Genomic DNA, 26,397 nt, shown 5'->3' with positions numbered 1-26,397 from the left:
CGTGTCAATAACAGTGAGAGAATTTTTCACAAGTTATAACAGTGTTAGCAAAGAGTTTTATCAGCCAGAGAGATAATTCAATAACATGAACACTTACCTACGATGATGCTGCGCCTGACCGTCGTCCTTTGGGACTTTGGTCCATCTGGGAGATCACTCCTCCCGGAGTCACCTGCCCCGTTAGGTCAGCTGTACTTCATTTGACTAATTCAATAAAAGCGCCTGCTGCTCCTTGCATTTGACTAAAAGAGACAGTCAAAGCAGAAGCAGGCAGATTTGGTTTGTATCCTTGCTGGTGCTTTTTATCATTACTTTCTGAGCTTCTTTCATGACAGTTTCTCCTTTTTTCTCCAATGACATTCACCTGAAAGTTGCATTTGGGCACAATTGGTCTCAGTCAAGAGTTCTCTCTTGTCCAGTGTCAGTTTTATGAACAGCAGAAGTAATAGTAGGGTAAGAATAAGAAAACACCATTTTTTTTTTGCTGTCCAGCAATTAATTCACTCAGGAAGGAGGTTCTGGTTCACAAAGATAAATGTGTTTTGGTCTGAAATGTCGCAGAAAAGCAAAATAACCTATGATGACGCTTGGTAAGACTGGTGAAAAAAACTCCTTTACCAACACTGGATGAAAGACAACTCAGAAGAAGCCATTTCTCCAACAGCAACATAAAAAAGCACATAAACCGTGGTCTGGTGAAAGTAAACGTGAAGTGTTTAGCCACTATGGTGCAAATCAAGAGAAAAAGAAGGAGTGCTTTAAAAGCCTGAGAAAACCATTCCAGCTACAAAGTACGAGCGTTTTGAGGCATTTTGTTGCAGAAAGTACTGGTTCATTTTACAAAGTAGATGCTTTTATCAGGAATTAAATGGAAATATTTCAAGCCATCAGCAAGGAGTGTTTGTTCCATCGCCCTGATTTGAGTGTCATACTGTGAGGAAAAAAGGGAGTGTAAGAATATAGCCAAGAGGAACTCCACACGTACTTTTTTCTGTGTGATCCACTTGTTAAAAAAAAGTAAATTAAAAACAACACTCTCTGCATTTACAACAACTTATTGCTCAGATTTTACAGAAAAAATTATTTATTTCCATTATATACATCAGACTGGACAAAATGTAACAAAATGTAAAAAAAAAGAAAAGAAAAAAAAAGTGCGTACACCTGAACACTGATACAGTACACAGATAATCAGAAAACAAAAGGTGAACATTACATTAGCTTGCTCTCCAGGTGTTTTTTTTCTACATTTACCACTCATCTCAACCTCACATGCTTTGGGAAATACTTGTGCTCTGTACACTCAATAAATACAATTCCCCCTTTTTAAACTACAACACGCCCCACGGCCCTCACGGTTATGTCCGGCTCATAACGGATTGTCCTTTTTGATGCCTGCATTTGGCACTAATTGAACTGAAAATTAAATAAATACAAATTTTAAAAACCTAATTCACAACTGGAAAATATTTTCCAAAGTTACAATGATTGCAAACCATTTTTACTGTGCTAAAAACACAATAATTCACAAGTGCTTCTTGATACACGATAACACTATTGGCATTTTCTTTTTCTTAATGTTGTCATTAAGCTGATGTACCATAGAAGAAAGACTTGTCCAGACTGCAGCATCTCAAAGACAAACTCTTAATTTGTAACAATTTGATGCAGATGATTTCTCTTTGTCCAGCAAATAAATGTTCTTCAGCCAGCTACTGAACCGATGCAGCATACGGCAAGCTTTACGATAACAAATACAGTATAATTACAGGCTAATAATAGATGGAAGTCCATTAAGTATGCGAGTTATGAGGCAGAGGACGGCGTGTATGAGCATATATGTTTGCATACAATATTCATGTGCTGAGTTAAATGCCGCAGGAAGCATAAACTTTCAAAGAGTGAAGATAAATTAAAAGTTAAACGCATTTTCTGAAAACCCATCTGCAATCGCTGCGGTGCTTTACAACAGAACTGTGGCCACAGTTAAGGCACTTCAATACAAAAGGATATTTAAATGTGAGGCAAAAAGCAAAACAAATATGGCGTTGTAGTTTGAAGACAGAAGTAAAGCAGCTGTTAAGAGTCTAAGGTAATCAATAACTTATGAAGAAGGAGACTGATGCAGACAGAGCACCAGGTAGCTAAAACTGAAACTGAGCATATTCTAGATGGTAGCATAGTGGATATTTGAATTTAAGGCTCCTGAACAATTCAAATTTTTGATAATTAATACTAATTTTGTACCCATACATCACCATTTCATGCCTTCCTGCTTCCATTTTATACCCCTAAAGCATTGGATATCAGTTTATTGAACTGTTTTTCATGAATTATGGAGAGCTCAGAGCTCACTTGATTCAGTTTTAATAAAATATGTTCTGTACCTTTTATATTCCAATTCTTGTTTCAAATAATTGTGATTCTGATCTCTATTTTGGGACGGTCAGCACCTTTTGATTATGACCCCCAAATGAACCAGAATAACTTCAGCTGAAGGTCATTGTTTATTGGAGCCCTGTGATCCCGTCTCATTGCAGCAGAAAATCGGTCGTCGTAATGAGTACAAATTGTCCGGCTCTTTTTTTTAAAACACCAGAAAATGCTTTGCAAGAAACCACCACACCTGAAAAAGTACAACCATACCCAAATAGTCACCGAAATCTCACAGAAGTCTAAAAAAACCCCCAAAAAACAGAACATTGAGATATTAACAATTAAAGTAAAAACAACAATAGTATCCTAATTAAACAAAAACAAAAAATGACTATAAAAATCATAAAAAAAATAATAGCACCATGATGGGGCACAAACCTCATACTTCTGAGTGATAGATATACGTTTTATAAGTACCACCTGAATTTTATAAATAGACTCTCAGAGGCATTTTTTAAAAAAGAAATCAAAACAATCACACAGGCACATATCTACGATAAACGCAAAACAAGAAAATCTGAATTATTTAATATTACAGTGGACTACATGGTTGGCTAGATTTAAAACATCCCAGTGTAGTCCAGTTAAAGTAATATATTAATGAGTGAAATACGTGAAAATATATGGCACAAGGAAGGTAAGATGAAGCTTTTCAGGAAGTTGCAATTTGCAGCTTGACCACTAGATGTCAGAAAATCTATCCATCCATTTTCTTACACCCTTGTCCCTCAGTGGGGTCGGGAGGGTTGCTGGTGCCCATCTCCAGCTAGCATACCGGGCGAGAGGCGGGGTACACCCTGGACAGTTCGCCAATCCGTCGCAGGGCAATACAGAGACACATAGGACACACAACCATGCACACACACACTCACACCTAGGGGCAATTTGGAGAGGCCAATTAACCTGACAGTCATGTTTTTGGACTGTGGTAGGAAACCGGAGTACCTGGAGAAAACCCACGCATGCACAGGGAGAACATGCAAACTCCATGCAGAAAGACCGGAGACCGGAAATCGAACCCAGAACCTTCTTGCTGCAAGGCAACAGCTCTACCAACTGCACCACTGTGCAGCCGTCAGAAAATCTAAACAAAAGAAAAACTTGAGAATTTGATTAATAAGCTTATGCAATTCCAGTCTGCAAAATTATATAATAATTAGAATTGAATGATACTTTTAAATATAACAGTTTGACTCTTAAAAAATGCCAGAAATAAGTGTTAAAGATGCTCAGACAGTCATAGGACGGAACAAAACAGCTTGAGAAACACCCAAAGTATTATAATTTCATTAGAAGAGCAATCTCGCAGCTCTCTCAGATTCAGGTAAGACACACTGGGTACATTGTTTTCTTCTAAGATGTATACAAATTTGTAAAATAACACAAAAACAATGATTCTTTCAGTTCTTTCATTTCCCTGAAGTGCCCAAAATAGACAGAGCAAAGTAACAAACAAGTGCTTTTCCTGCACACAAGCAGGCATCATTCAGGCTCACCAGTAAAAAATACAAACAAAAAAAAACATACCATCAGCTACACAGAAACAACCTGAAGAGAAACTAATCGTGGCTCAACTTCCAATAAACTGGACAACTGTGAGTTGGACCAAAATAATCTTCAAAATAAAATTAGAAAGATTTAAACAAAACGGATTGGCCAGACGTTGAAACCTCCATGTGCCATAGACAATTCGGTTTTTAACAAAAGTAGCTTTTGCTATGAATATCAAATATTTTCCAGCTTTAAACAGAGTTAAAAGAAGATTACCATTTCTTTATGCGATATTTATATTCATTGAAGAGTGAAGGTAAGATTGACTGGATTTAAGAGCAATTATACATTTTTGACTGGTTGATGTGCAATTACAAACGGATCGCCCCCATAACCTCCAGAAACACCATCCCTATCAAATTTGGAAAACCGTATTTTAGTGTCGAGGCTAAACATATTTTTTTTCACAATCTTCATAGTTTTATTACACAAAGAATAAGATTCTGCACCTACAGGATCAGATTCAGCCTTGCAGTGGAGTTGCAAACACCACATTAATCACACCAAGGCTGTAAAGCCTGAGATATTTTTTCATTAAGTAAATATAATAAATTATGGTACTCAGAGCCAGGTGTGGGTGTGATGAGGTTGAATCCTTGGCTTGAAGTTCATGTTCCCAGTTCATCTGCAAATTATGTGCTTGCAAATCTCTTTATTGGTCAGGCGGATCAGCTAATCAGCTGCAGCTGAGGTGCCAAGGACACATAAAAAAATACTAAAAAAAAAAACTTAGGGAGGAAAAGGTTTTTTCCTTTGAAGCTACCAAATTATAGAAATTTGAAAGGTCTCTTCACTAGCCACTTGTTTAAATCTGCTCTAAAGACCCATCTCATTCCTTGAGCTTTAGCATAACATTGTTAATCTAAGTTTTGATTTTCTTTATGTCTGTCATGTTTCCTTCTTGCTAATTTTACTCGTACAATGTTCTGCTCTCAATTATTATTTTTATTCTGTTTTTTTTTATCATCTTAAGCTTGCTGTTCTTAAAATCCTGTATTAATAAAGTCAGCTTTGTTGCCACTATGAAAACGAGCAATGCATCCTCAAATCACTTAGGAAACTCTCGCTGCATACCTGATGCACTCCATTAGAGCTCTCAAAGAACTTGTGACACATTTTGGCTGTTCTTTAAAAGTCTAAATATTCAAATAAATAGGATGTGATTAACTACGATGCCTATTATTTGAGCCATGTCTTATAATTCTTTCTTTCAATTTTAAAGTGAGGACTGAGGGTACAATCTGATTCCAGGGGGGCAATACTTTCCCTCATTTACATGGAGGACTTCTAGAGTCTTTAGAGCTACTCATTTATAGGAAATAAAACCCTTATAGTGGATGTAATTTGTATAAATGGCACAGTTTTGTATCAAAAAGTAGAAAAACACACAAGATGTGGCCGAGGTATCAAGAAAACTTCGATATGGGAGGAAATAGTTAACAGTGATTCAGTCAAATTGTACCTCGAGGTCACTAACATTTCAGTCCATATACGACAAAATTTAATTTTAAATCAATGTGCTTTCAGTTGTTATTAAATAGCGTGACTCGTAGGTACAATATTAATACAAGCAAAAATGTAAAAACGAAGAAATGTAAAAAAACAAAAAAAAAACAAACATGTGTTTTGTAATTCTGCATGCTAAACTGAGCGCCTAAAGTAGATGATTCAATTAACTTTAATAGAAGAGGTCAGGCTTAACGATAAAAGAGAACTGGGAACAAAACAGTCCTTCACCAAAACAGTCTGAAAAGGGTGCAGTCCAATGACTCATGATTACATCCGTCTCTCAAGTTATTGTGAATACACACACAATGCAAAAAGCAGCTGCAGCAGCAACAATATCAGCAGGCAAGAGAATAACATGATGTGTGAGAACAGGCCCAAATGTAAATACTGTATTGAGCTCCCGCATGAGTACATACTGAATACTTTGAATATGATTGAAAACCTAGAGCATGCCGTTTGTGTTAAGATTAATGTGCAAAATTTGCCGTTTTGTATCCAGGCAGCAACATGAACTAGACCTAAAAACCTCTGCTGGAGGTATGATGGGTGCATCGCCACTGAAATGTGGTGAAACTGCATGTGTGCTGGGACTGGAAAGGGTACAGTGTTCCTATGAGGCTCTTAAACAGCTAATGACGGGCTAGGAAGCAGCTCTTCTCTCCTTACTTAGCCCCATCTATCCAGGTTTTGAAAACAGCCAGCTTCTACAAAAGGGCACTCTCTGTAAAGCCGCACATAGCTGCTAGACTGCAAAAAACACAAAATCTTTAGTGTTTTTGGTCAAGTTTCTAATGCAAATATCTTGGTGCACTTGAAATAAAACAAAACCAATTTGCCAATAACTTTTCAGCAAGATAAGAGCTTGTTTTAAGTCAATAATTCCTTAATATTAATAAAAAACGTATAGTGATATAATCTGCAAGTAGGACTAGTACTTAAAAAAACCCATTAAGGAGTTATTTACTTAAAACAGGCTCCTGTATCTTACTGAAACACTATTTGTAAATTAATTCTGTTTTATTTCAAGTGTAATAAGGTACTTCCACTAGAAACTAGACAAAACAAACAGCGTGTTTTTACAGTGTGCCGAGTTATTTTCTGAAGTTATGAGGCAAGGTTGAAACAGCAAAGGTCACTGCAGAGCTTCTGCCTTCCTGGTGCAACACCACAGCATCTAATATTCACAGCCATCACAGCAGCTGAGGCAGTGGTAAGCCAGCTCCTTCATGGAGAGGATGCATCGGTTTGGGACTAAGGCAGGGGACCTACTGGAAGCTTGCAATCTCAGCACCAAATTTGAGCCCGTCGGCTTCAGTCACATCGATGGCCTCGCTACTCTGCCTCGTGACCTCGTCCGGCAGATCTCCATTCTGCGGCTCCTCCATGTCCTCCGTCTCCACCGAGCTGCCGTCCGGAGGCGTTTCCTCACAGTTCATGGGTGAGAAAAGTTTTTGATGGTTGGCTTCAGGAGTGGATGTGCTACCGAGCGTGCAGCTGGAACATTGGTAGAAGTTAGTGCAGGGCTGGACCAAGTTAGACGGGATGACCACCGGGGTCGACAGAACCGGAGTTGACATAAAGTGTGTCCCCGGAGGATCTATGCATATGGAAGGTACGGTGCAGTGGCGGGAGGGATTAAGGCGGTGTGAACGGCCTCCTGCTGGGCGGTCGCAGCGCCGCCCTTGTGGTAGACGCATGCAATCTTTACAGGACTGATATGAAGGCTTCACTTTTAATGGGTTTCCTGCACTGGCACTGTCCTAAATTGATCAAAATTGAAACACAAACAGAGTAGAGTCAGTAACATAATTTTAAAAATAAAATAAAATGAAATCATAATACTGTCTTGTTGCCAAGACTGGTTTTAGCCAATTTCTAAGTTCACTTTAAAAACCATATGAAAAAAAAAATCAGACATTTCTTAGTATTCAGTATCTAACCCTTTGAAGACAATTTTAAGGTTTTACATCAGACTTTTATCTAATTCTTATCGTCTGACCTTTCTGTTAGTATCTGTGTAAAGATCAGGAGTCTGAGCACCAAAACCTAGAATACAATTACTAAGATTTTGCTTTTTTGCAGTGTACTAGCTAACACTAGTGAATTTATTTGAATTTTATCAATTCACACTTTAAAGGAACACATTCAAGAGACAAATTGTACAGTAATGTGTCTGACTTTATGAGTTACAGGCTTGCAGAATTACAACAAAGTTTCTATTGGCTTTTGGATGCGGTGAGAAACGTTTATCTATCCAAATTGGATGTTAGACTTCCCAGCTTTTTCTCTGAGGTGAGTTTAAACTGAGAAATTTTCAGCTCAGAGTAAAAACCAGATCCAAAATGGTAAAACATAATGGTTTGCTCAAATGAAAATCATCCTACTCCAGTCAATGAACAATTTCTAGATGCATTTCTGATTAGAATTGTATTTGAAACCTAAATAATATTTAAACTGACCACTTTATCAAGATAAACATTCAAATAACTCACATCAAAAGCTGCAGGACAGCTACGCTTGGCAGCCAGGCGGTTGCTGTTGTTGGTGTTCAGGTTGGCTAATCCCAGCTGGCTCTCCTCCTTCCCCTCAGCTTCCTCTCCCGTCTTCCTCCCATCCAAACTCCCGGCTGTCTGAGCCAAGGCCGCCATCTCTTCTTCCTCCTTCTTGGCCTCTTCCTCGTCCTCTTCCTCCAGAGTGCTGAATTCCAGCCTCAGCCTCATGTCCTCCATCGGGTCGAGGCGGCTGCAGGTCTGCGCAGCGGTGCCCTCGCCGGGCAGAGTCAGGTGGGCCATGGGGAAACCCTCGTCCTCCAGCAGGGCGTCTCTCTCCACATCCTCTATTTCGATAAAAACTCTCTCCATGCCCAGCAGAGGAGGCCCCCGCACCGGCGTGGACGGCTCGCTGTCGAGTGCAGAGTCCGATAGACGTCTGAAGTAATAGTTGTAGTTGAGAGAGTCTAAGGGCTCCATCTCCAGACCCCTGCATGGCGACGCTCCGCAGCCTCCCCAGGCCTCTTCCCCTCTGAGCACCGGCGTCTCCTCTCCACCCGTACTGTGACCCGATGCTTGCAGATCGTCTGAACCTTCCTCGTCTGTGTCAGGCCGCCACAGCTTGTTGTGACGCTGTTTACTGTGAACATGAAATAAGTTCCGCTTCAAAATATGTGCCAGACTCTATCAAGGCTTCCACTCATTTTCATGTTAAAATTACATTCGTTTATAGAGTTTTCAATGCCAGTTTTTACACATTTACTCTGAATTTATGGAAGATATAACAGAGGAGAACCATAAAAAACAGGAAGGATGAAAAATAAACAAATGCAAGGAAGGAAAAAGTGACCATTGGACAGAGAGGTCAATGGGTGGATGAATGGTTGAAAATAAAGACATTCAGTGGACGGATGTGTGAATATATGGACAATTTTGAAGTAAGGATGGAAAGAAGGAAAGGAGGAAAGAAGGAGGTAAGAGAGAAGTAAAGAGAGAACTAAATTTTCGTATCTGTGCGCCCCTAATTAAAATGTAGATGAATGACAAAAGAAAATGGAATAAACACACTTAAGTTATCTAATTTCCATTAAGGCAAATCTGCCAAAAAGCCTTTCGTCTTATTGGATCCATGCATAAAAATCTAGATCAGCTGACCTGGCGTCGAGGATTCCCTCATACTCCGCCAGCTGCCGCATGAAACCAGCATTTGGCTGAGCTATGCCCCTCTTCTGCTTGATGTAGTTGTACGCTTTCTCCAGAGACCAGCCGTATTCCTTCATGGCGTAGGCAATAACTGTGGAGGCAGAGCGGCTCACACCCATCTTACAGTGCACCAGGCACTTTGAGTTATTCTTCCTAATTCAAACAAAAGAAGGAAAAAAAATTACTTCTACTTCAAGTAATCTTCTCTCCACTAGACACTCATAATACGCCTCCTGTTCTTGACATGGTGTTTATTTTGGACAAATCCTCTCTAAGCGATGTCAGATTCTTGTTTATGTGAAGAGCTCTCACTTGGCTTTGACAATAAAGTTGTAGGTATCGTTCCAGTGGGCCAGCAGGTCAGTGGCGTCCTCGTCGTACACGCGGACGTTGTGATAGGAAAACATCCCTGGGAAGAAGTTATCAATCTCTCTCGTGACGTTCAGAATGTAACCGACTCTGCAAAAGGAAGCATATGGAGTTGTGTTCTTTAATCTGTAACCAGAGGTTGCAAACGCGAACAGTGTCAAAGATGGGAATTATGTTTTATGCATTTTTTTTTTGCTTCAGCTTTTAAATGGAGTAAAACAACATATTCAAGATTTTATCATGAAAAATCTTGAATATACTGATGCATCTCATCCAGTTTCAAATGATGAATGAACTGCTAACCCGCAGTTTTGCAGTTCTTCCAGGTTGGAGGCGTTCCACTCAGAACCCTACAAGGACACAAGGCACAGATATCCATGTTTTTATAACCTTCTACTGCTATTCAGAGGTGCAAGAGGCTAAAGGATAAGTAAAAACAGAAGAACACGTGTAAGAAATTTCAAATAAATAATTACTAAGTGTAATCAAAGGTTCAATTATTTATCCTAAAGCTAACAGAAATTATGTGACGTCACCTTTTGTTTGGACATGTGGCTGCTGACAATTCAACTCAACCATGAAAGCAGCAGCAGCCAAAAACGGTCACTAAAATGAAACGAAGCAAAAAACGGACTCACCAAATAAACGTGGTCGAAGATGAGAGTAGCTTTGTCCATCTGACCCAGGATCAGGAGCATCTCGTTGTCGATGAACTCCTTGTACTCTTTGAGGTTGCAGCTCATATGCTGCTCCAGCTCGTTACGGATCTGAAGAAGAGGAGCTCATTACTGTGCTGTACTATGCCAGATTATTTTCACATTTTTCACTGTAAAACTCCACAAATATGCAGTCACTTTGATAAACACACAGTTGTGACCAGATAATTACATACATAATAAGAAAAAAAAATTTTCCTCACTGTCAAATGTTTTAACGTATGATCAGATACGATGAACAAAACTGCTAAGTGCCAGAATAATGACTTACCAAATACCAACAAAACTATTCCTTTTGACAACTTGGAAAAGTCCAGATCATGGTGTCATGGTTTTAATTTATTAGAGGAACGTTTCCTTGTGTGACATCACAGTCGAACTAAATCAACCAAGATAGGAGAGAAAGAAATGTGGACCACCGATCGTCTGCTTCGTCCTCGGCACCCAAAACGTTCGATACATCTCATCCAGTTTCAAATGTAAAGTAACAATTTTTGCCAAAAAGCCAATGACGCAAAACGTTTCACACCGTTCGGGTTTAAACCTGGCACAAACCTCCTTTGACGTGATGTTCTCCAAGTCTTGAAACATCATGATGTTGCGAAGTTTGGACTTGATAAGACACTCTGTTCTTTCTCGCTCCGTCGGTCTAAAAAGCAAGTTATACCATAAACTATAAATATTTAAAACAGGGACAACAAAAGGACAATTAAACCTAAAAGCTTGTAGGCTCTTACCCATCGACGAACATGTTGGGGGAATCGGACCGGGTGGACTCCAGGTCGGTCATTGCGTTCCACTCATTGATGAAGCTTTGCTCCGAGGTGATGCAGCTCTCATAGAACGCCATCCACGTAAGAGCAATGCCACCTGGGAAGTAGTTGAATCGGCGGGCCACTTCGCACGCCTTGTGGAGGACCTGCAGGGCAGACCTGTGGGCATAAAGGCAGCTTGGTCATCCAGTCAGAATAATGTGTAGTGAGATAACTAACAGCGAAGAAGAAACCTGCTTCTAGGGTGGAAAAAAAAACAAAAAAAAAACTAAAACACTATTTATTGTTATTTTTACAACTGACCAGCAGGTGGCATCTGACATGTTTACAATTATAATAAAATTATTTAACAGAAATAAAATATTTGGGTGAAGTTAAAGCTAATATTTTCTCAACAGAGTGTGAAATTTCAGAGACTGAAAACAGGTCCACCTCTACCATACTTAACAGTGTTCATGAGGTGATTTATGCCACATATTCATAATTTATTCATTAAATGTTTGCAATTCTGAAAACTTCAGTGTGAGATTAGGGAACTGAAATGAACATTTCATTCATTTTAAGTCATTTTAGACATGTCTCTATTTTAAAATCTGTGTGCTCTGAAGTTTTCCTAGTTCATTTCCAAGAGAAAATGGGGAAAGTTAAAACAATGTAACACTATGCAAATTTAAAACATCCAGTTTCTAGTTCACCCACTAATAAATGCAGGTAACGGTCAAAACTTAAGCAACAGAAGAAATAAATTAAACCCACAAGGACAATAATTATTCAGAGCTTTTATATGATTTTTTCATATTGATATATGCATCATTGTTGCTTGAAATATGTTTGTCATCCAACAATTGAATAGTAGAAAATTATCTATTTTGTAATAGCAGAAAAGAAAATACAGTTCTATTTGGGTCCTTGATGATGCGATTTTAGAGCTTATGAAGTTCTGAATAACTGTATTGACTGTATTTTCCGTTTTTATTCTCTGTTGCTCTGAAGACGTAACAATGTATTGTTAAATTGCTGCCATAAATTTAAGCAGAAACCAAATATTGCATCTACTTACCACATAGCCTGCACAGAAACAGGCTTGAAGACATGTGACTGGCCTGCTGTGTTCACACTGAAGCCTCTGGTGAGGAAGAAAAGGAGGGAAAAGGATCTGTTTTAGGTTAAAAAGCGGGACAGTATCCATTTAGTGGGCCCAAGCGGTGGAACATTCCTCCAGCATATGTAGGCAATGTTACCAGGTCAGCAAGAATCGTTCTTATGTGTGGTTCACTTTTTTTGACACTAGGAGGCAGCATGTCACCATGTGACCCCAAACAGACACACTACATGCGTGAAAGAAAGACTCATCAGTAACCCATCTTACCCATCTCCGTCTAGATGAATGTTGGTGTCACTCCACAGAGGCAGGACCATCCCAATGGAGCAGTTTTTACTGGAAATTAGCAGAATATAATTTCAGAAAATCAAATAATCTGAAAGTACACAGAAAGCAGCGGCTTGAAAGAGAGAATACCTGTCCTTGTCTGGAAAATCCATTCCCAAAACAATGTTTTCTTCCGTGTCTTGATGGCCGCTAGTGTAGATAACAACCATGTAACGCACGCGCTCTGACCATCCGCTTTCCAAACGCACAGCCTGGGGGACGAAAGGAGAATATTTGGTGATAAAAAAAAAAAAAAAACTATTTCAGTAAAGACGTAACAGAACAGCACTGTGGAGATATTTTAACTTTAATCCAACGATAAAAATAGTAACAACTTAGAGAGGACTTGAAGTTGTTGTTCAAAGCAGGTCTGGATTATTATTTGGGTCAGATCTGCCATCTGTGCTTTCTGTTGAAATAGCCTAAAATATGAATCATCTGCAGTGTGCAGTGCTTAACATCTCATCCTTATCATAAGTTCCCCACAATGGATGTTTAATATGTGTATATTTTAAATGTGTTTCAGTAATGTTAGAGCTCTACATGAATGTAATGATGTTTATGTTTACAGAAGAACAAAAAGCTGACCAGCTTGATGCGATCTTCAGACCGCAGGATCTTGAACATCACCTGCAGATGTTGAGGTAAATCACCTGAAAAGGAAGCATTAACATAAAAGATAACTAGCGCAAATACAAAATGCAGTTCTCAAATTATAGTTTTATTTATTAAGGGAAAGAGATTCATGAACAGATGCGGAACAAAGTAAGCGGGCAAACCTTTCTAGGTGAAAAACAAACAAACCAAAATTACCCCAGGAGGATATTGACGACACATACAGAACGTCACAGAAGAACCCAGAAAATCATCAGAGCACTGCAGGCCTCACTGCCTCACAATTCAACAATAAGAAAGAGAGATGGGGTAAAAATAGCATCCAAGGCAGCATTTCAAGGTGAAAACTATCGCTGATCAAAATCAGCACAAAGGTCCTTCTCAAATGATCCCAAATAATCTGCTACCAAGCAGAAAAAGCTGAGGAAGAATGCACAGCCATCAATTTGTGAACTTGAGCACAAAGACACTTGGATTATGCAGCAGAGCAATAATTTAAAACACACTAGCAAAACTGGCTCAAAATCCAAAGCGAGGGTTTTCAAGTGGCCTACTTAAATCCAATTGCAATTCTGTGGCACAACCTTAAACAGGCAGTTCATATGAAGAAAAAAAAAGTGTCCAGTGTTGCTGAATTGAAACAACTGCATGTGCAAGGAAGAGTGGGTCAAAGTTCCTCACGTATGATGTAAGAGACTCATCATCAGCAATCACTAATGTTTAATACCAGTTTTTACCTGTGTGGGCATGAAAGCATGTTTTCAGGGTTAGGGGGTAATTACATTTCCACAAAGGGCCGAGCTGCTTTGTATAAATAACTGAAATCATCATTTGATTAAACAGATTTTTGTTCATTGATGCTATGAAACATTTCAGATGTGACACAAAAAGCAATAAACCTTTCCCCAAACACCGCAGAAAAATATGGTTTAGCATTGAGCATTTGGAGTGTCAAAGATTTTGGTGTCTATTTCTTCCTACCTGCATGTTTGTGGTGCGTCGGAGTCTTTGGTCCCTGTGCGTTGCCGCCCTGCTGGAGGAAGAGGGCAGCTCCTTTGACCATGAAGAAGCTTTCACTAATGCTGGAAAAAAAAGCAAAACAAAAGGTCTAGATCGGTCTGACAAAGGACATCAACATAGGTAGTGGCAACAGAAACGGTGAGGGCAACATAAGAATGTTGCGTTTGCTCCAGTAATGATAAGCTTTACTCAATAATAGAGTGAATCCAGTTTAATGTCCATAAGATGGAAGAAAATTGAGTGTCGGTACAACAAGCTGTTTCCTTTTAAAATAGCTTTTTTCTCTCTTCATCTCTTAAATGAAGCTAGAAGAAACGTATAACAACAAATAATAAATCTCTATTTGCCGACTCATTAAAGTATTATATACCCACTTGTTAAAGGAGCTTTAAAAACCTCCTTGCACCATCACTGGGCAGGATTTTGCTAAATGAAACTCAGGTGAGTCCCAATCCAGCATTTAGGACATGTTGCATGTTTCACATGTCTTTTGCAGATCACAATGCCAAAAGAAGAACTTCAAACCGTAACGCAAAGGCATCAGAAAGAGAGCTTTAGCCCAGTACAGAGTTTGGCTTTGTTCCACCACTTATTTATTTTCCTCTTTCAACCAAAAGCCCACAAAGCCTGGTATGTCTGAGTGGGAACATGACAAGGCCTTTTGTTTCAGCTCTGCTGCTACTGTCATTTGATGAGTTGGCAGCAAAAAAAAAAGAAAAAAAAGGAAAAAAGAAGTCCGAGGCTTGATTTGCTGAACCAACATAATACTAGAAACAATAATTTATTAAAAAACAAAAGAACATGAAGACTGTCAGCTGGATTTTTAAACAAATTGACACTGACAATATAAAGTAAAAACAGAGCTAGTTAATGATATGCAAAGTTTATAGAAAGGGGTTTTAAAGAAATAAATTCATAATTGGAGTGCATCTCAGTTGATGACAAGGCAGAAGAATTGACCTGATCAAATGGGAAGATGATCAACTTTAACAGCTTTTATCATATTCTGAAGTTTTTATTTTTACTTTTATTTGATTTTAAGAGGTTCAGCATCATGATTGATGCTCTGTGCATTGCAGAGCAAATGGTGATAACGACATACAGTACATCTTCAGAACCGAAATGTATCCGTTTATGTTCCTGTATGAAATTTTCCATATGTGCATATTCGCTACCTAGAATAAAAGGTGGACATATTCTACTTGTATGCCGCTGATAACATATTTTTTAATTGTTGCAAAGCTTTTCTGGAAAACCACACATTAGTCACACACAAGAGACCAACATGGTTTGGGAAATAGAAAGAGAAACAAGTAAAAAACTTCTGATAAAAACATGCAAAGAGCTGCTTTCAGATCACGCTGAAGGATTAGACAAAAACCTGCCTCTTTGCAAACAAACTATGAAAAGATGAGGAATGTGCTTAAACAGTACCGTAACTGAAAGACTTAAAACTGAGAACTATTAGTAAATCGACCAGATGAAACTCTCATGTCTCAAGCTCGACACGAGCCCACTCCGCTACGTTTTGCTGCTCCGAGAACTTACATGCGACAAATCTCCCTCCGAGTCACAGACGCTGTCTCGACAAGGTGAGGCAGCTCTTTGAAAATAGCTCCATGTGAAGACTTCACAACCAGATGCATCCTGCTGGTTTTAATGTTTTCAGTCACTTCGGAGAAGTTCAAGCTCGCCCAAAAGGCGCCCCTCATGTCCACCCTGGTGTCCATGTCCTGCAGCCGCACGTTCCTCTAACTGGATTTAGCCTAACTTGGTTCGACTCATTCCGTCTTCCACATCCTTCATCTTCTCCTTTCCTTCCACCTCACGCTTCTTCCATGGCCGTGCTGCCGGCTTCCCTTCGCAGCATGTGATTCGGCAATCAGCTCTCGCGGTGCAACGCTCTGCAACAATGCGCTTCATTCATGCGAGTGTGTGCAGGCGGGTGGGAACGTCTCATGTTTGACACGCAAGAATCAAGGCTTCGCGCCGACGATGAATCACGGAACATGACGGGGCTTTTTTCAGCCTACAAATCCAACACAAAGGCAAGAGTGTTCAGCAAAGCTTTGCTGACACATGCCTTGACTTCTGTGACGTTGGTTGGAGAAAGAAAAGCCTTGTTTCTGAGCGGGGACAAAAGTTTATGCACTTTGTTATGCAAGAAACTGTTTTTTATTTATTTATTTATTTATTTAATCTATTTTTTCACCTGCTTTGTTTGTAAGAACCATGGGGGAAAATTAAGTATTGAATAGGCAGGAAGAAATGCAATACAGGATAAAGTCTAGCAAAAAAAGTTAAACTCTCTTCTCACAGCGTTGTTCAATGTTAACTTGTGTCTGACACATCGTCACAATAACAGGACAAAAAGTAAAACCTAATTTAAAGACTTTGTGGATCAGGACATGGATAATTACGTGGCATTTCCCAGGTCCTAAAACAAACCTCTACTGTATAAAAGCAAAAAAAATACTCCAAATATAATATGATAATAACAACACTTGACTGACTGGTCTCCAGAAAATGTGACCACCTCTATAAAACCAAGATTTTGACAGTTTGTTGGTGTTAAGGCTGCAGGTGCATGAAAACGCAAAGTCATGGCGCAAATACTTCAGTACAGACATTAGAGAAGCCACTATTTGTGTAAATCAAACTGTACCGTACAACGCAAAGTTCGTTACTCAACGGGAAAACGCATGCAACACAGCTGGGTGTCACAGCAAAATTCCCCATAATTCTAACTGAGAAGTGACCAGTAATTATGTTTTGGAGCAGTCCAGTCAGAGTATCCACTTGAATCTGACAGAGAAGCCAAAACACAGCATATCAACACAAATATCACTAACAAAAAAACTTTTTGGCCTTTTTCCTGTCCAACAATTAATGAATGAAGTCCAAAAACCTTAACAGAACCAAGACAATAGCACCACAAGCAGCATCCAATTATCATGGATGCTTTGTTGTGTCAAAGTATGAAAAAAAAGTTCAATTTGTTTAGTAAAATTCTTCAGCCTTTATTTTTAGTCCCAAGATTAGAGATCTTCATGTCTGTCCACATTTTATGACTTCAACCGATCTTAAAATAGATTCAATTTGTTATTTTTTCCCCTCTGATCTGCTATTTTGTCTCTGTCATGACAAAACCAAACCAGCTTTTTGGAGGGAGTAAGTAAAAATAAAAAAGGACAGCGTAAGCTTTTTTTTTTTTTTTTTTTTTTTTTAAAGATACCTTGCAGACGAATAAAACAAGGATTTAACCAACCAACCATGTAAATTCTCAGAGCTGACGATGTATTTCAGGGTTTTAAAAAAAATAATCATGAGACTGAGGAAACATACAGTCGTCTTCATTAAATTTGAATATATGTCCTGATGAGTCTCGTTTGTCCGATTAAAAACATATTTTGAAAAGAACAACCCTTAAGCAGGAGTTGCATACATGTATGGGTCTGCATGTATGCAGACCCATACATGTATGCAGACATGTATGGGTCTGCATACATGTCTGGTCTGTACCACCCTGCTAGACTGTCACAGCTACAAGCAGGAACACGGCTAATGCAACAGCTTATTTTCATTAAGCCCACACATCTGTTTTTAAAAATACTTGTTTATTGGTCTGATGCAATACTCTAATTTTAACATCTGGATTAAGATGACTAAAGGTGTCAAATAATATTAAACTTCATTTAATGGGTCTGCATACATGTCTGGTCTGTACCACCCTGCTAGACTGTCACAGCTACAAGCAGGAGCACGGCTAATGCAACAGCTACAAACAGTGTAGCCATGGAAACCAGAAATCAAAAGCCACACAATGAATACTACCAAACCCGTGCAATGCTGTATTATTTTTGACAGACTGCGTCTCTTTACACAGAGGCAGAATGAAATGCTTGACGCTGGAGTCAAAGTTCAGTCCGGACTGAAAACAGATGTTAAAAGATCTAAATTCCAAGAAAATACCAGAGAGGCTTCAGAAAAGCTCCGAAAGATGCACAATGTTCAGATCCATGCCTGGACAGGGATGTTGTAAAACTTCAGGATAATGTAACCGATTAATTCATTAAGATTAAGTCTTACCTCTGATTATTTTTCCTGTCATCATCACTTCCGAAATCCTGAAAGAAAGAAAAAAAGAAAGTGCTGATTTTCAAATCGTACAGCAGCTGTGAGCGAAATGTTTTAGATCGACTTGGAAATACGGGTCATTCTCCAAGAAGGTCGCTTACCTTTGCATACCTCCGAGTTCATTTTACCTAATAATCAACTTTTTAAAAAATACATATATTAAAGATTGGACTGCTCCTGTCGTTTTAAGAAGTTAATTTAGATTAATTAATTATTTAAGAAAAACAGTTATTCAAGATGTAATCAGCGTAGTGTTTGTAAAAAAATATCTTTTATAATTATTGCAGTCGTTTTGAGAAAATTAAGTCTATTTCTCCAAAACGTAAAAAAAGCAATCAAAAATATCACAATTTAAGTTTTTCCTAATGCTATTCTTAACCACTCTGCTTAAAAAAATTAAAAATTAAAAATTAAATCTGATTTGAAGAAAAACAGTAGTATCAACAAATGTTGATACTACTTAAATTAGCTCATTGGTTCTCAGTTGAAATATTTTTAAAATATTAAGCACAGATAGGAGCGAACTTTAAAATAAAAAGTTAAATAGTTTTGTTTTTCTAAACGTTCACATTAAGTGATTTCTGACTAACACGGCTTGCTGTAGCGCCATCTGCTGGTCAGTTATCTAACGTTTTATAAACTCAGAAAGCGGATATCTATTTTTTTTCTCTCTCATTACAGAATTGAAAGCCAAAGAAAAGAAAATGTGAGATGAAGAATTAGTGATGAAGAAAGTACGCAGCTTTGTCTTGCAACTCAGAAAATACATTTGTTTTTAATGTGCATAATAACAAAAGCAGCAGTTGCAATCTGCAAATAAGGGATAAAAAACAGTCAGAAAATGGCTGGCTTGTGTGGTTTTGTATAGGATATTGTTATCCCGGCAAAGCCACGTGTTGTGCCCTTAAATCAGCTGCCATACCATAACAGAGTTGTTTTAGTGAGTTTTTATTGTATCACTTAAAGATCACGGGTCAATCCAACAGTCTGTGGACTAAACTGTGTAAAAAGACTGCCACTCTGCCAAAATTACAAAAGCTGTGAGAACACAAATCCCAGTAAACAAGCAGAGAGAGCAACCTCTGAGTGCAAAATGAGCACTTTGACTTGACAGCTAAACCCTGAACGGCTCCCCCTCCCCCTCCCCCTCTGCAGGATTTTGTTTACAAATCCGCTGCAAAAGCTGCAACAAACTAGCGGGGGAAAAAAAAACCCTGTCGAGTGCACAAAACACACAGGCGAGGGTGACTTGCAGGATATTAGTCGCCACACAACTAAATCGGTTCGTGCAGGAGCGTTTCTTCACACAAATCCCGATCCCCGGCTTTCCCACTCACCTCCCCCGCGCTGCTGCTGGCCGAGGATGCCGCACTAGGGGTGGGAGATCGCTGCAGAGTCACCAGGGCCATGGCTGGTGGACTGCGGCGGCCGTGGAGGGCAGCAGAGGAGCAGGGAAGGGAGGGGAGAAGGATGCGCCGCTGCTTCTGCCTCTGTTACCGGGTAGAAAATAATGCCTAGTCAGACCCTCTCATCCAGCGGCACCTGACTCCAAGGAAGCCCGCTGCGCGTCTCCTCCGCGGCTCCTGGGGTCCTCATGAGCGTGAGGTGGGGCGAGACGTCCCGTGTTTGGCTCCAGCCAGCGGTCCCAGAGATTTTCACGGCAGACAGACAAACAAAACACGCTGCAGGTAGCAAAGCGGAGCAGAAATGACATGCAGCTTTAACGGCCGCCTCTGATTGGCTGGCCTAGTTCGCGTGCGGGCTGTCATTGGGCCAATGTTGTCAAGGTGACAGACCAGACTAGGAACTCCCACACCATGCTGTTATTCTGCGAAATAAATATTATTCAAGTCGTTCTTTTTTTAAATATGAAATTATGATATAAATTATATAACACAAATTAAATAAATTATAAAATAAAACTCATGCGAATAACTTTTTAATAAAATTATTGAGATCATAAAATGATGGTGACAAAATGTATTTAAATATTAAAACAAATATAATATTAAATATTTACATTTCTGGAATCTCAGTAAAATATTTGTGTTTCATTAACCCAAAGAACAAGCAGTCACCATGTTGTACATCTTTCATTACTTTTTTGTTGAAGCAAAAGTTTGAAAGTAGATTAAAAACAAATTGAGCACAGTTTACATTTTTTTATTTGTAAAATTGCACAAAAAAGCATAAATTCATGTCCTTTCACTTCATCAAAATGGATCATTTTGTGTTAGTCTAATACATAAAATAAAAATTCATGGAATAGCTTTTGAAATAGGACATGATACATTCCTGTTTCCAATTCTTAAAAGATGTGAAATTACAATCTATTATCATACAGATCTTCTCCACTCCCCAATCTATCAGGTTTTATTTCACCAAGATGTTTTTTTTCTTTCTACATCCAGTTAAGTAAAACAGACAAACAGGAGAAAAACTATAAGAAATTAATCTTGAAAATTTCTGATTTCCATTTGGCTCAAAGTGACCTCTTGTTTTTCTGAGTCTAAGAAATTAAGCAGCATCATTTTATAAGTGATCCAAAAAATGTCTAAGGTGACTATGATTCAATTAATTTTTTGGTTGAAATGGAAGATAATGTACAAAATCCTTCTGCTATTGTTAGACACACAGACAGCAGCCCTTCATTTATTTCCCTCCTGTTTGTAATAAGATTGCCCTCTGACCTTCTCCAGTCATCATTCTGATAATTCAGTTCATTGTTGCAAAAGCAAATGTATTCCCAGAAGGCTTAGATGGCACAAAAGATGATTTTTTTCCTGGTTGACCTGTCACTGGTCCATGGTGATTGTTGAACTATTTGGCCGCCTGGTTATGCTGTTTATCTGTCCGAGTCGAGGCTGGACTCCTGCAGACTCCTGCCCAGAGTCTCAATAGGCAGAAAAATGGATGCAAGGGCAGCAAGCAGACTGCAGCCACAGTACACCGAAAGGGTCAGATACATCGACGTCCTGAGCAGCACCTGAAAACAGCAGACAAAATCAGTTTGTCAGAGAAAACTGCAAATCTTTTCGCTTTAATATACAATTATAGAGTTTAAACAGTGTTATTCTGTTCATGATAATCAAATATGATTTAATTTCCAAATTCTTAAACCTACTTAAATGTACATGTTTTTTCCCCCCAGCTACTGCAAAAAAGGTGATTTATTGTAGATTTTTTTTCTTCATATGTTTATATAGAAAGAAAATACATTTGTTATTTTTGTTGAAAATTTAAGTCTCATTCAACAGGTTTTGGTGTGTAGCAGTGTTAGCAACTGTTTGTTGATTTATATCTTCACTGATTTATCAGTGAAATTATCCATTGAAGAAGAATGGTGACATTCCACAAAAACTCAATTAGAAATATTTCGGGCAATTCTAACTAACCTACGACAGGAAAAGTTTAGTATGACAGTGAGAAAATATGGCTATGTATATTTTTATGCACCGTATATCAATATCTGGCTTCAACTGTATAGTGGAGCTGCATACCTGAGCCACAAATGGAGTAATCAGAGCACCAACTCTTGCAAAAGCACTGCAAGTCCCCATGCCCAAGGCTCTGATTTCTGTAGGAAAAACCTGAATCGCAAAAGTAAGTACATGTGTTGGACAAGAGTTTGTCTACAGATATTTTTAATGCAAAACTAATTCATACCTCTGGTGTGTAAACAAAAACAACTTGGTATCCTCCAGAGATGAAGGCTCTTGCAATGAAGATGAATATCGTCAGACCTATCCTGCAAAAACAAACACAACAAAAAAAGTCAGTGTCAGCGATGCCACGAGCCTCAAAGTGTACGTTTGCTGTTGTATCACAGAGCGATCTCACCTCCCAATGCAAGCATACAAGGGCAGAATACACAAAGAAAACATGAAAAAACAAATCGCCATGCTTTTCTTTCTGCCAAGGTAATCAACTGCAAACAGGATTATTAAAAGGCCTAAAAAAAACAACAAACAAAACAAAAAGGTAAAAAATGTTAAAGCACACAACAATGTTACAGTTCAGATCGAGTCCTCAGGAAAAATAAAAATACCGACAAATGTTTTACCTGGGAACTCTGCCAAGGTTGTCCATAAGAGATCCTTGTAGTCAGCTGATGTCAAATATTTACATTCTAAGCTGCACCTTGGTTCAATGCTGCTTCCCTGAGCCACTATAAGGAAGGAGAGAGCTGTTGATATCTTTTTATGGTCACTTTATAAAAGTATAACTTATTATAATTTGTGAAATATGGTACACACTTCCGCATGACTCTGTTTGGAACAGTTCAGTGGTCAGCAGGACAATCCCAAAGTAAGAGAAGGCAAAAGAAAACCTTTGATGAAAGAAAAAAAAAGAAGAGGGACAAATATTAGATTTTGGAAATCAAAAAAATTGAAGAATAAATAATATAGCTAGAATTATAATATATATATATACATGTACAACAGACATGAATACAATATTTATTCTGGCTTTGTAATAATTTATTTGAGCCCCATCTCTTTAATATACAAAAATAAAAGGAGGCAAGTTTGTCCATTTCTAAAAACTAATCTGCATTATTTAAAGCTAATTAACCTTCTTTCAAAATCCTTCCTAAATAAATCTGGTTTCTCAACAATAATAATCTTACTAAGTTTTAAATCACAGCATCAAACTTGCACTAAATTCTAGAATGTTGCCGATCATATAAGGCCTTTTGAAATCATTTTTAACTTGTTTCAGTCAAATATCCAACCTGAGCAGAAGCTCAGTTCAGGTGTGTGAATTACAAAAATGAAATTCAAACTTGTGCATTAAAAAAAAAAAACTTTTGCTTGTTTAAAAATTCTGTTGCTCCAAATAAAAGAATAGATCAAATAAATAATGGAAAACTCCAATATGACATTTATGTACATGATTATACATGTTCTGATAGAGCCCAAAGAAATTAAGATAATTATTTATTTTTTTTGCTAAATGCTAATTGGCTACAAACCCACTGATTCACCCCAAATACTTCAACTTGATTAAAGCTGAAAGTTGAGAACAAAGCACACACATTATACAAACTAACCATATAAACCATAGAAGAAGAGTAATCTTCCAGTACTGTTGAGAAAAAAGATCTTTATACTGCCCACGTTCATTCTGTGAAAATAAAAGTCATAAACAAATGCTTGTGTTAGTACATATAAATAACCTGACATCGTCATCATCACATCTCTGAGGAAACATTTATCTCTAACGTCACCTGTTTATATTCGATGAGTGTTCCTTGAGGCAATTCCTTGCCGTTCTCACGGGCGATGCGAGTCAGAGTTGCTATGGCCTTTTCTCTTCTCCCTGACAGCACATCAAAACGAGGACTTTCAGGCAACCACTGTGCGACACATGAAGGCAGGTTAGAGTTTGTCAGTAGCTTATTTCGCTACGTTTATGTCTTAATCTTATAAAATATACTTACAAAGCAGAAAGAAACAAAAATTCCCACTGGAATGGCGGAGAGACCAAGTAGCCACCTCCAACCCAGAGTGGGCATTACCCACAGGGCTAGGAGGACCTCGGACACGGTGCCAAGGACCCAGAAAACCTGAAGAAGAGAAGGATTTCTGTAATGTTTGAGTGATTTCTTTAGTGTAAACTTTGATGAACCATGTAGAAACAAACTCCAAATACCGCCATCAACATAATGGACATGCCTCTTGCCCTCACGGGAAGGAATTCAGAGTACAGAGTCACTCTAAAAAAAGAAAAAAAAAACACGAAAAAAAATCATGAACCAATTGCTGATGTATCTCACTTTCACAAAAAGGACCGAGAGAACGTACGACTGAGGTGTTCCTCCGATGCCAAAGCCTACGAAGCCTCGAAGGGCCAGCAGCCAGCCGTAGACTGGACTGAAGGCGCTGAGCAGGCCGTAGTACAGAGCCCAGCACATGGACATTACCAGACCCTGTCACCAAGACACAAACAAAACAGAAGGTACTGGAAGGTCATGAAACACACTTAACAAACCCTCCCCCCCCCAAAAAAACCCCCCCCAAGATGTGACACTTACTACTTTCCTTCCGTACTTGTCAGCCACATTACCCCAAATGAGTGAGCTGAACCCCATCCCAATAAAAACAACCTGATACAAAAAACAAACAGAAAAAAATGCTGAATGCAAACAACAGCAACCATCACACAATTCTCAGAAAGCACCCAAAGGCTTTTTACTGATGTTATGAGCGCCACTTGATAGCTGGGGAGACTCCAGTCACAGTGCAGCTCGGGGCCCAGGATGCTGAGGATCATCATCTCCATGGAATCTCCCACCTGACAGAGAGGAGCACATGAGACACACGTAGAACGGACAGAATGAGAGAAAGGCATTTCCAGGGTCTCTTCAGGATTCCTACCCACGCGAGTCCCGTAACGAACGAGATCTTCCACTGAAAGACTCCAAATCCGATCACTTCCAGTGCATCGTCCACTGTAAACGTTCCTGTGGAAGGTAAGGGGCAGAAACAGAGATTGGTGTCAGTTTATCAGGCACTTTGCTTCCATTTATCATTTTCCTTCCACTTCACAATTAAATGCCACATAAAATATCAAGAAAAAGTCACTGAAGTTTGTAGATGCAAGTTGACAAAATGCAGATTCCTTATTTTTTAGTTATTTTTAAAAGTCTGTGGTTTGCTTTCAAAGCCTGGTATCTTCAAAGGCCTAAATAAACTCCAGTACAATCCTTTAATTTCAGTATAAATCCAGCTGTGCTGTGAAGGCCTGAAGGGATGTTTAAATAATATTAGAGCAGTGTTTCCCAACCCTGGTCCTCAAGACACTTAGTAAACAAAGTTCCATAAATCTGGTCTTTCTGGAAGATGATTATCTGGTCGGACAGGACTAAAATAGGTATTTTAGGCCTTTAAGCAAAACTCTATGTATGGTAGAAAAACACCAGTGTTTCACTTGTTAATCATATTTATGTAACAAGTATATATATTAACACAGCAAATAGGATGACGGTGTACAGTAGTAAGGAGTGTTCACTGACTGAACTATGAGGGTTTAGTTATTAAAGAGAAATAAATCAGCAGAGTAACTTTAGAGAATTGATCACAGTTATGGATCCAGTTGTATAACCAAACACTAAAAGAGGCCACGACCTACATAAACGGTTCTCATATTTCCAGACTGACCTGTAATTAAGCATTCTTTACATTGCATTCGCTCTTTTCTTTTAGAAAACCATCCCAATTCATCATATGGCCGATTCTGACCGAGCAACATCTGTGGCTTCTGTTAGCATTCAAGTATAGTTGATAACACAAAGAAACAAGTCTGTGTGATTCACAAGTAGGCTGTGCAAACCTGCAGTTTTATTATTTCCAGAGCTGTTTGCGGACTCTCTGCTCCCTGAGTCAACTTTTGCTGAGGCAATGGTGCAGATCTCGTTATCCGTGGCCTGGTCTTCATCAGTGTGAGCCACAAATTCTCCCTCATCTCTGTCAGAACACAGAATGAACACATTCAGTCATTGCTAAATTAAAACTACTAATTTCACAGCTTAGTGTAAAAAAAAAAAAAAAAAAAAAAAAATTATTTATACGTTTAAAAGAGGAAGTGAAGGAGCATTAGCAAACCCTGAAAGCACATTTGTTTCTGAGATTATAACACCTGTCAATAAATTACAAAGAGAGAAACAAAAATCTAGGTGTTTTTACTCTGGTTCAGGATTCCTCCAGCGCTTGTAAGTGACCTTAGCAGATCTTGTCCAGTTTTCCATGTTGTAGTCCTGCAACAGAGAGGACGCATAGCTACAGCTGAAGACAAACAGGTCATTTGTTGTCAAACCTGCTGGTGCAGTCGCTTCAAGTTTCAATGAGACAGCCAATCAGAGAACAATACCTGCAGAGACTCAAGGGGGCGTGGTTACACCAGGAAACGATAACCTTGCTTTTCATGGAGGAGATTCACAATAAATTTTTCTAATAAACGAATCAGTGCAAAGTAGGCAAAGTTTCAATAAATACAACATGTCAAATGAACGATGCTGGAATAAGAAGGCTAAATTAAAAAATGTTTCTTGGAGTAAAGTGTCATTATCAGTGTCGAGCTTGGTTAAAGAAATAAACAAAATGTAGACAAAGAAAAGCTGGATCAGAAACCCTAAGAGAATGAAGAAA

General features: G+C 38.7%; 2 protein-coding genes across 3 annotated transcripts; both read right to left on the bottom strand.

Moving 5' to 3' along the window:
- Positions 1-1,061: 1,061 nt before the first annotated feature.
- Positions 1,062-20,096, bottom strand: ssh1b (slingshot protein phosphatase 1b). 2 transcript variants are annotated; one of them, XM_008424197.3, is made up of 15 exons: positions 19,585-20,096; positions 18,200-18,237; positions 14,072-14,172; positions 13,064-13,128; positions 12,566-12,687; positions 12,416-12,484; positions 12,107-12,172; positions 11,011-11,205; positions 10,829-10,922; positions 10,196-10,324; positions 9,861-9,907; positions 9,501-9,647; positions 9,141-9,341; positions 7,989-8,625; positions 1,062-7,256 (listed from the first exon to the last, which is right to left on the bottom strand). In XM_008424197.3, the coding sequence occupies exons 1-15, from the start codon at positions 19,654-19,656 to the stop codon at positions 6,762-6,764; spliced, it is 2,478 nt and encodes an 825-aa protein (XP_008422419.2). In that variant the 5' UTR covers positions 19,657-20,096; the 3' UTR covers positions 1,062-6,761. The 2 variants fall into 2 exon arrangements, with proteins under 2 accessions (XP_008422419.2, XP_008422418.2); XM_008424196.3 differs by lacking the exons at positions 18,200-18,237; positions 19,585-20,096 and adding an exon at positions 15,659-17,305.
- Positions 20,097-20,394: 298 nt separating this feature from the next.
- LOC103473744 (synaptic vesicle 2-related protein) lies at positions 20,395-26,374 on the bottom strand. Its single transcript, XM_008424198.2, has 16 exons — positions 25,936-26,374; positions 25,583-25,716; positions 24,628-24,713; positions 24,446-24,544; positions 24,285-24,356; positions 24,055-24,179; positions 23,903-23,966; positions 23,691-23,816; positions 23,478-23,606; positions 23,301-23,374; positions 22,504-22,577; positions 22,311-22,415; positions 22,088-22,199; positions 21,914-21,995; positions 21,748-21,837; positions 20,395-21,233 (listed from the first exon to the last, which is right to left on the bottom strand). Exons 1-16 carry the CDS (start codon positions 25,995-25,997, stop codon positions 21,093-21,095), a joined length of 1,575 nt encoding a protein of 524 aa, XP_008422420.1. The 5' UTR covers positions 25,998-26,374; the 3' UTR covers positions 20,395-21,092.
- Positions 26,375-26,397: the final 23 nt, after the last annotated feature.

The sequence above is a fragment of the Poecilia reticulata genome, chromosome 12 (genome assembly GCF_904066995.2).
Source record: "Poecilia reticulata chromosome 12, P_reticulata-male-v2, whole genome shotgun sequence".
NCBI lineage: Eukaryota > Metazoa > Chordata > Actinopteri > Cyprinodontiformes > Poeciliidae > Poecilia > Poecilia reticulata.
Note: the sequence above shows the minus strand (reverse complement) of the source record. Positions and strands in the feature narration are given on the sequence as shown.